This window comes from Callospermophilus lateralis, chromosome 2 (assembly GCF_048772815.1).
Source record: "Callospermophilus lateralis isolate mCalLat2 chromosome 2, mCalLat2.hap1, whole genome shotgun sequence".
In the NCBI taxonomy this organism is placed as follows: Eukaryota; Metazoa; Chordata; class Mammalia; order Rodentia; family Sciuridae; genus Callospermophilus; species Callospermophilus lateralis.
The window spans coordinates 169,277,119-169,287,335 of NC_135306.1; the positions used below are offsets into that span (position 1 = coordinate 169,277,119).

At 50.9% G+C, this 10,217-nt stretch overlaps 1 protein-coding gene across 1 annotated transcript; it reads right to left on the reverse strand.

Moving 5' to 3' along the window:
- Positions 1–406: 406 nt before the first annotated feature.
- On the reverse strand, positions 407–4,417 carry Dbx1 (developing brain homeobox 1). The gene is made up of 4 exons (XM_076844265.1): positions 4,051–4,417; positions 3,325–3,426; positions 1,237–1,439; positions 407–772 (listed from the first exon to the last, which is right to left on the reverse strand). The coding sequence occupies exons 1-4, from the start codon at positions 4,415–4,417 to the stop codon at positions 407–409; spliced, it is 1,038 nt and encodes a 345-aa protein (XP_076700380.1).
- Between the last annotated feature and the right edge of the window lie 5,800 nt (positions 4,418–10,217).

Here is a 10,217-nt window from a genome sequence, read left to right on the forward strand (position 1 = left end):
GTGCTTGGTGTTTGGACCCCTAACTCAGTTTCCTCTTTTATAAAAAGATTTCCTACTGCATAGGGCTGGGTAGCTAAAGAGCAGCAAGACTGGGTTCACAATTCACTCCAATTCACTGCAGGCTGTGGGAGTGGAAACCTCACCTCCCTCCAGTATTGGATAAGCAAGATGGAATGAAGCCCTGGAGAAAAATTAGGACTGGGACCTGAATTTCTGTGGGGAGGCTGTTTGGAGGTGGTGTAGAGGAAGGAAATGTCTCTTTGGGACAACAGAAGGAGCAGTAGCACCCTGGATGAGGTGATGGTTCTGCAGCCCGGGCCACAGCGTTGCAGGCAGATAGGATCCCACCTCTTCAATTTCAAAGCACTTAGAAACGGTTCGGGGATGGGGGCGAGAGGGGGCAATTCTAGGACACGGTGATTTCCTCTTCCTCCTCAACCTCCTCATCCTCCTCGGAGTCTGAGAAGTCCGAAGGTTTGCCAGGGCTAGTAGAGTGCGCTGGGGAAGCCGGCAGTGGCCCTTGGAGCCGCGGGTCCCGCACGTGCCGGGGGTCGGGGGGCACGTGGTAGGCCAGGCGGTGACGGGGGCTGCCAGGGCGCTCCTCCTCCTCCTCCTCGTCGTCCCCGTGGCCCTTCTGGCCCACGTCGCTGAGGTCCGGGTGCGGATTGAGTTTGGTGGGAAGGGTCTGCTCACGGCAGCCTCCGCTAGATAGGAGTTCGCGCTCCTTGGAGTTCCTCCATTTCATGCGTCGGTTCTGGAACCAGATTTTCACCTGGGGCACCCGGGGCGAGCGAGAAGCTGGGTCAGTGGTGGTGGGAGTGGGGGCGAGGGATGCGCGCGAGGGAGGTTGCCAGCAGGGCGCACAGGGAGGACCCGGGAGGGCTCTCTTTCTCCGCCTCGCCCTCTTCCCACTCCCCGAAGTGATTTCCGACAGGTTACAGCATTTGCTCCACACCCACCCTGACAGCCCGTCTCTCTTGCCCCATCCTCTGGCACCTAGCCCAGATGGGCGGGGGTGGGGGGACTCTGAGCCCAGACAGATGGATCCGGGGTTGGGAGGGAGCGGTCCTGGGGAGCCTGCGGAAGCCAGCTCCTGCATTTATTGCTTCCCCGGGCCTCGTTTCTCCCAGTTGCACTTTTTCCTAAGCACTTTCAGAGATTCCTCCCAATTGATTGACACGGGGGCGGGGAGGGGGGTGATCGCGGGGAAAGCAGCTAGGGAGAGACTGCCCTCACCTGCGAGTCCTTCAAGCCCAACTTGGCCGCCAGCTTCTTGCGGTCGGGCTTGCTAATGTACTTCTGCTTCTGGAACATCTTCTCGAGCGCCTTGCGCTGGACGTCGGAGAACACGGCTCGGCGCAGCATGCCCCTGCGAGGCTTTCCTCGAGCCGCCAGCGGCCAGGAGAATGTCCCGGGGATTGGCACGACGCTAGAGGACGCTGCAGGGTGGGAAGGCGGCGAGTGAGTGGCGGGTGTCCCGCGGGGACTGGTTAGAGTCCGCCCCTCCTTCGCGGTTTTCCCTGTGTTGTTCTCTCTCAACCCCTCATCTCTTTAAAGCACACTCCTTTTTCTCTCCCTGGAGAATAGACCAGGAACCTTCAAACCTGCAAGAGTGAAAGGCTCTTTCCGCCCAAATAGCTTTCCCTTTCAACCGTGCAAACCCGGATTAAGAAAAACCACGAAAACAGACCTGTTGCTTTTTTTCCATTCAAAGATCTCAGGGAAACAAACCTGCGTAGACCCGTTAAAATAGCAACAGAAAGAATAAATTACAAAAATAAAATATCCAGCTGAGGCCACGCACTTTCTTCCCTAAGCTTGTATCATCTTGGTGACTTTTTGCATTCTTGAGATGAAAGTGAGGTGCTTTGCTGGTGTAACAGAAAAGGAAAAATCCGCCTTGGATTTTTTTTTTTTTTTTGTTGTTGTTGTTTTTGTTGAAAAATCCAATCAGTATTCATCTTTTTTATATTAATCTTTCCTCCCCTCCCCCACAAAATGTAAAGAATTCGGCCCGAATACATGAAAAGTGGCAGCTAATTAGCACATTGACCGCTTCCCAATGGGTATTGGCATGATAAAAAGAAGGAGAGTTTCGCTTTAAGGGAGAAAAAAAGAAAAACAAAAAGAAACAGAGACTCTAATGAAGCGTGAATGGTAATTGTGTAGTAATGAACTAACAGAAAAAGACTGTGGACAAGCAGCGAAAGCCATATATTACTGGGACAAAAGAGATTTACACTTTCAAACTAAACACAACTGCAGGCCAAGACCATTGGGAGAATACTGATGGCCGAGGCTTCTCTTCCCCCAATCGTTCTCATTAAATGGACATGAAAAGCTATTTATAAAGCTCGGGTTGTTTTTGTTAGAGCATTGAGATGAGTGAGAAAGGGAGCAAATTCCATTATCAGCAGGAGCATGAATGTTTGGGGGGGGGGTGCGTTTGGTGAATTTTCCCTCTTTAAAAAATCAATTGCTCGTTTCTTTTGCAGATATTTGGAAGTGCTGTCCTGGTTTTTTACCATCCCCCACCGTGCTCAGCCTTCTCCTTGGTCTCCTCTGAGTTTTGACCAGTTGCAGAGTATGAGCCATAGTGGAAAGTGTTAAGTGTTTCCCTTTAGACGGGGCCCAATTCGGACCTGGCTTGCAACGGTTTCTTGCTTTACAAGCTCAGCGCTCTTTAAAAAGATATGGCGGTGGGGGGGTGAAAGGGTATGAGAGGGGTTGGGAAATCAGGTTGGAAATAGATGGTGGGGGTAGGAGGAGGATCTAGCCTCCCTCCCCTTGGGCGACCCCCGCCATCCCACACAAGAGGGCACCCCATGTGGTCTTGTGAAAAGCCCAAGTCCTGAATGAATCTTAAAGAGAAATTAGCCCCGGCTGGTAGGTGTCTCTCGACGGCGTGGAGGGGCTAGGGCCGGTCTGTGTGTGGCTGCCCGGAGGAGCTGACCAATTGGTCATGGTGCTGAAACCTTTGTGGAGAATCGTGGCCAAGTGCACTGACTCTGTGGGAAAACGGCGGCGTGAAGGGATGCCAACAGCTCCTCTCCGGGAAGGGAACCGCCTCAAATTGGGACCATGACAATTCTTGCTAATTTGTAGAGCAGGGAATTGGTGCAAAGTGTCAAGCAGTCACTGCTTGTGCTAAATAGGGCATCAAATTGGCGCGACGGATTCGTGAATGTTGTACGCCTCGCAACCTCTGAACCAGAGCGTAACCCCGAGGGGTGGACGGAGAAATATGGCTTCGGGGCAGGGAGCGACGGGCCAGGGCTGGGGCGACCGCACCCAGCCTTGCAGAAGGAAGGGAAAGAGACCAACCTGGGAAATAAGAAGATCTGATGAAAGGTTGGAAGGAGCCTTCAAAGTAGGGAAAGGCGAACGTCTTGGGAGGGAGGCTCTGGAGCAAGGTGGGGGATGTCTCTGGGAGAGAGAAGAGGAGAATTTGATTATGGTACAGCACATCGAATACGTGATATGATTAACACTTCGGTTAATTTCAAAAGGCATCTTTTAAAATGTATTGGTAGTAAAATAAATCTTTCTAACATTATTTCATCTGGGAGAAATCCTTCCTTTCCTGCTAAAATAATACTCTGCACCCCCCACTCTCGCTCATTCTCAGTCTTAGACATTAAGAGGTAGGACTGGAGGAAGGAAGAAAGGAATTGCAGACCATAATACTAGCTAATCCAATAAGCATAACGTCTTGGGTTTAAAAAAAAATAGCCTGTTTTCTAGAAGTTCGAGGACAGGAACGCAGACGACAAGGGGCGTGCACTCTGAGGTGTAGCGCCAGATAACTGCGCGCTCTGCGACTGCAACTGCTCAAGTTTGTTCAGAGGGTGGGCCGAGTCCGAGGCTTTTCTTCCAGGAATTATCTGAACCTAACTTGCGTACTGCCCGACCAGGGTGGATCTGGATACCTGCGTACCGACGCGCACTGGTGTGTGCGCGGTACTGGCTTCATAAAAGAAACTAAGGCCTGACGGACGCTGCGAATGCCTAGCATCTGGACAGAGCCCTCAGCGTTCCACCTTCACTTACCTGTTCTGGGCGCCGAGGAGAGGATGGCATTCACCCCAAACTTCAGAAACGTGGGCTCGCTGGCAGGGGAGAGGGTAGTCTGCGGAGAACTGCCCCTCCGGCTGCCCGGACCCGGGGAGCCCAGATCCGAAGTCCCAGAGTCAGGAACCGCTGCCGGGGCCCCTTGCCTGGGCGGGGACATGCTAGCTGTGGGCACGCTGCGGGGCAGGTAGGCGGGGGGCCGGCTGATGCGGATCAGATCTTCCACTAGGAAGCTAGTGTGCCCGGAAAATGCCGACTGAAGGGACTGGGGCAGCGTCAGGGTGGGCGTGGGCCGCAGGAGGCTAGGATACCCGGCCGGGGGCGCGAGGAGCCCCGGGAACATCATGGTAGGTGTGGGGCGGGAGAAATAAACCTTCTTCCAGTGGCCGGAGGGTAAAAGCCTCGAGTCCCGCCCCTCCCGTTCCCGAGGAGCCCTCTCTTGGGCTTAGCAAATGTCTTCAAAGTAAGGATCCCACTTGGGCGTCTGCAAGTCCTCCGTAGTCCTCCCGTCGAGGTGATGGTTTTATAGTGGCTCGCTTGCTAACGCGCTTTGAAAAGTGACAGCTCTGACAATGAAGTTCAACAAAGTTCTCCACTCAAGCTTCATTCGTTGGAGGCTCTGGGCTCTCTGATTGGCGCAGAGGTGCAATTTATGATTGGATTAGTCTTCATAAGCATGGCCAGCACAATGGGCCGGCAACAAAGGCCCTAGCGCATCAATTCTGCATATCGACCGCCTCTTTGCAATACAGTGTGCAACCAAAGCTCTTGCCGGGGGTTTTTGTTCGGAAGCAACACCCGGGCTAATTAAATGCCTATTTAGAAGTTTCAGATGACATCTTGCCTCATAGAAAAGGAATTATTTAAAGAATGCACTAAATTTATTTGCAGCTCCCCTGCTGAGTCTGGAAAATAAATCAATAAATATTCATAGAAATGCATCTCCAGGCTATCAGTAAAATAACTCTCTCCCGTGTGTGTGTGTGTGTGTGTGTGTGTGTGTGTGTGTGTAATGGAAAATTTTAAGTCCCTGAACATGAAAATATACTGCTGTCCCATCTCAAGTCCTGTCGCTCCAGCTGAACATAAAGCAGATGTGAGGGATGGGTTAAATCACTTCTAGAAGTTCCACTGTAACAACCCGGAGAGACTTGGAAATCGAGGCTTTTGGGGATATTAGATGTGTCCATAAATGTTGAGGAGTTCTTGATTTGGGTCATTTCATTCTGGGAGACTCGTTTAGTTTGAGAGTTGGTGTGCGCCTGAGTCCTAAAACAAGTCTGCTGCAAACTCCCAGCAACTTGGAAAATGATTTCAAACGAAGCTTCTCTGAAAGGAGCCCCCACTTGGGGGGAGGAGAGAGAGAGAGAGAGAGAGAGAGAGAGAGAGAGAGAGAATGAGAATGATACCAAGGCTGGGCAGCAGGATTCTACGGGGCAAAAGGTTTATGCCTGCCAGAAGCTACCTTGGGCAAGGTGACCCCAACACTCTGAGTGTCACTGGCCTTCTTCCAACCTCAAGGAGCTCTCTGCAGTTTGAGTTGAAATTCATGGCCAGACCATGAAGTGGGAGGGTCCAGAAGTCATTCAGAGAGCGCCCTAACTATTGAGGAAGACTTAACTTAGCCACAGTTTTGTAGCTTCTTAATTAACTGCAACATACAAACATACAAATGAGTGAAAACCGGAGGGAGGTACACAGTTCCCAAGAATGTTGGTCCACACCAGAAAGCCTCTCCTAAATTTGGCAACCTAGAGAATCCTGGGTTGGGACAGAGGTGGCAATGTGCCTCCATTCTCCTATTTGTCTGCTCCACGAGATAACAGATGTGTTAAATGTCCCATTCATTTCTTTAGTGTGGCTGAACCTCCCCAAAGAGAAGTGTGCAGCCCTGCCAGGCTGCCTTGATCCTATTAACCATGAACTAACTGTCACCTTCAGCTGGTTTTCCTTTTTGCTTTTTAACACAAAGCCTTCTCAAAAAAAAATCTTATTAACCAGCTTTATTTCTCTCGATGGTTTTGTTCAGGGTGTTTTGTGTTGATGATCTCCATGTCGCTGCTTTAACCATTCAATAAAAGTGCATCTGCGATTTATATCACATTAAACCAGAAACGTAGCCTGCTAAAGCTCTCCCTTGATTCAAATTAAAAAGTTATTTCGGGCAGGGCTCTGGAGACGAATTAATGCCTGAAGATGATGTAAGTTTTGAGCCCTAGACTGCTTTTGGAGGAGTACTGGCCCGGCAAGCAGGGATAGGGGGTGAAAACCCATTAGGAAAGGAACAACTTTTAAATAAGTGGCCATTTAAACGCACAGAGTACATTGGAAGCTCCTGGAAACCAAACAGGGAGATCTCTCCAAGAACGTGCAGGGTTCCTTTTTGAAGTTTTGCAATAAAATAGTTGAGGAAAGTCTAAACTATTTAAACACCTGTGCTTTAACCTTGCCACAAGACAAAGTTCTATGGCCAAAGAATCTATCTTCTCCCTCCCTCCCTGCTTCCTTTACGCCACCGGAGAGCCCCCAGTTCTCTGCTCGGGCACATGCTCTCCCCCACCCCCTTCTCTTCCCCTTCCTCTTCCTCCAAGTCTTCCTTTTCTCTCCCGCCCCCCTCCATACTCATCCACCTCCCCCCTCCCCCGCGCCACCCCCGTCCCGCCCCCGCAGTCTAAAGGCCGGAGCAGTAGTTGCCAGTTGTAGGAAGGGACTTGGGCGGCTCCAGGTGCTGGAGTCCCTGTCCATAAGGCACTTGCCCAGACTTTCAGATGATCTTAATAAAGTTCATCTTTGCAGAAATTAGTTTGGGTTTTGTTCGGGGGAGAGGAAAGGACTAGAGGTCAGCCTGGGGCCTTCGTAGTGCCCCCCCCTCCGTTCCCTAGGCCTCCTCCCGCGCTGAGACATTTCCCTGGCTGTAGTTTTTGCAGTTATTATCCAGTCCGTTGACACGCTCCATACCCGCCTGCACACATACACCGGCCATTCTGCCTCATTATCGACTAACTGCTGCTAACTTCTCTGCTTTTAAAAGGCAGCCCTGACATTTTTTGGAAGGTGGGTCAACCCCTTGCTGCGATCCACGTGGACCCCGCTTCCTGCAGTCAGACGACACGGCCTCCTAAAGAATTTCTATGGCGCCATAGAGGAAAACTCAGGGCGGGGGCGAGAGCTGGCCGCCTGTGAAAAGGCAAAAATAAATCCCAAGGAAGCAAGAAATCGAAGGAAAGGATCTTACTTTAAGTGATCTCCTTGAACGCGTCTTTTCAAACTCCGCGATAGCCCGAGCGGCTGCGCGGCGTGGCGGCTGCGGCTAAGACCTGTGACTAATGCCGTTTGACCTGAGCCCAGGGGTTTTTGTGCGTCCTGCCATTCATTGTAATGTCGTTATCTTCAAGTTTATTTCGGAGAAATCACTCGCGATCTTTAACCCAAGCTGGGCTTTCTGCTTATTTCTCTTTCAAGGGGAAAGAAGACAGGAGAGGAAAAGAGAATTGTGGGCCCTGGTTTGGGGTGAGGTCCTTGTCTGCGCCACTGAGGCGACTGCTAGCTGCGGGAGGCGGTAGCAGATCCGGCCCCGGGCGTCCAGGGCCTAAAGCTGCCAGATCTTTCCTGGGACGGTAGGAACCCATCCTGAGGGTTTCTTTCCCCGCGAGGCAGTGGAGAGCCAGGGGGTCCCAGACCCACCTCCCGCAACAGCCTGTGCAACAGCACTGCGCTCTCCAGTGTGGGCGGACCCGGTAGCGCCGCGGGTAAGCTCAGGCCACAGAGCGAGGCGAAGGACCCTCCTAAGTAGAGTGGCATGAACTTCTTGGCTCTCAGAAAGAGAGTCTCCTTTTTGGGATGGTTGGGACCCTTAGGCTGTCTTTTGCAAGCTGTGGACCCACACGCTTTGGCGGTCGGCTGGGAAGCAACGAGCACAGTGATAGTGCGCTTGGCAAGACTGGCGGGACCCAGGGCGGCAGGGAAAAGCGCCTGCTGCCCGGCTCCTCTGGTCCAGGGATGGGGGACTGGGAGAGGGAGCTGACCCGCCAGGCAGAGGAGGAGGCAGCAAGGCGCTGCTGAAAGAGCTTTCCTGCCGCCCCAGCCTCTCTATTAAGACAACTCTAAGGGGTTCACCTTTAGAATAGGCCACAAGGAGCTACCGGCTGCCCTAGCCCTTTCTAGCGTTTCCCCCCTCACCCCCATCCCTTTCACACTCACTCCCCTCTTTTTCCTTGAAAATCCTTCTATTGTGCCAATCAAGCAGATGGTTTGCAGGAAATATAGCTTGGCCTCGCTGACCGAAACTAATTTTAACTAGCTTTCCAAGCCTGAAACGTTTGTTTTGCTCTTACAAAATAGCCCCCAAAACAGCTGGCAAGGGTGAATTAAACCCATTAAAGACACATTTATAAGAAATTATATTCACATAGATTGCCTGAACCCCCTTGTGCAGCCTAAGAGAGATGAGCGCATTCAAATGAAAATGTCGGCGAACGCGCCCCTCCTTAATGTAGCCTGAAAGTCTCAAAACATTTTACTAAATAGATTAACTTGACTATTGTCTTGCATCACATTTATCAGCTTCATTAAGTGAATAGCTGAACAAATATATTACGCATGCATGAAAAGCTCTTTTTCCAGGGGCCTCATTGTGTCCTCAGCCCTGACAGGTGGTTAACTGTGTGTTGTGTTTTTTTGTGGGTTTTTTGTGTTTTCTTTCTTTCTTCTTCTTTTTTAACCCGAAGAAAGAGGATCTCTGCAGAGCGCCCTGGCACAGTGCTGGCTTGGTGGGTCCCCTTGGACCCTTCAGTGATATTAACACCCAGAGTGTTGGGTGATGGTGATCTTAGCCCCTTCAAGATAATCAAAATTAAATATTGGTGGGCAGGGCCTTGAGTGCTATTTCTTTCCACCGTCCCCACCCCCTTGTCTAGGAAATTAATTTCATATTACTTCTTTTCAAAGCTGACATAACCTCCCTCTCTCCTTGAAAATGAATTACCTCGCTTTTCCTTGTTTGACGGGCTCTGCAGACTGCGGGATTAGACAGCCTTTTCACTCTTATTGGATCCATTTCACTTTACTGTGTGTCTTTAGGGAAAGCCCTTGTCTTCTGGGCTTCAGTATTTAGTGGCCTTGCGGGTAAAATGAGGCTCTTTCAGCTCTGACCTTCTAATGTTTTATTTTTATTTTTTTTTAAATTAATGGGGTGCTGAGAATCAAATCCAGGGCCTCACAGGAGGCTAGGCAAGTACTTTGACATTGAGCTACATCCCCAACCACATGACGACCCTCTAAGGTTTTAGAACACTCAGCTCTGTGTTGCCTTACCATGGGCCCCAGCAGCTCCCAGCCTCTGGACCCAGGGTAACAACCAATAGGACAACATTTCCAGGTGCCAATTGTGGAGGGAAGAAATTCTGGAAGGTTAGGGCAGATCAGCTCTTCCTAGAAGGACTGCATGGACTTGTCTTCTGCTTCTAATCTCAGGTCCACTTGGTAGAAGAATTAAAAGTCCTGAGGTCACCAGCCCTGGCATCCTACCCTGTGTGCATTCTATTCTGCCTACTGCTCCTCTGCGGTCCTTGTGCCATCACAAGTAGGTGAAAGCAGGAGAGCATCTTCTCCGGCTCATTCCCTGGTCCTGGGTCTCACCTTTAGCTGTGCTAATTACCTGCCACAGCCAGTGCCTTTCTGTCCAGTGCCTTTCTCTCCAGGTCCCACCTTCTTTCCCCCTCCTCCTTCGTCCCCCCTTCTCACCCCAAGCTGGAACTATTGATTTCCTGTCCTGGACTCTTTGTAGTTAAAGAGGATTGGACAAAGGTGCGGTTCTCCCATGGACACTGGATGAGAAAGCGTATAGGATCTTTCTCTGGACCTGACAGAGTTGCTTTTATTCCTGGTGGGGAAGACAAGAGGCGACAAGGGATGGGAATGTAGCTCAGTGGTGGAGTGCTTGCCTAAGGGCACAAAGCCCTGGAGCGCAGGGAGGAAAAGAGGGAAAATGTGAAATCTGCTTGGCCCGCCCTTTGAAGGACTCAGGTGAAAACCAGATGCCTCTTATTGAGGCTAATTTTGTGTTCAGATACAGGTGGCCCCTATTTGTGTGTGAGGTGGGTCATTTGGGAGACTAGTGTTATGGGTGGCAGATCCTGGAGAAATGA

Excerpts from the sequence above, each read along its gene's own strand:
- Dbx1 (XM_076844265.1), bottom strand. The coding sequence starts at position 4,417 with ATGATGTTCCCGGGGCTCCTCGCGCCCCCGGCCGGGTATCCTAGCCTC. Across the intron at positions 1,440-3,324 it reads CAGATCTTCTTATTTCCCAG|CGTCCTCTAGCGTCGTGCCA; the intron begins GTTGGTCTCTTT and ends CCCACCCTGCAG. Across the intron at positions 773-1,236 it reads TGGGCTTGAAGGACTCGCAG|GTGAAAATCTGGTTCCAGAA; the intron begins GTGAGGGCAGTC and ends CGGGTGCCCCAG.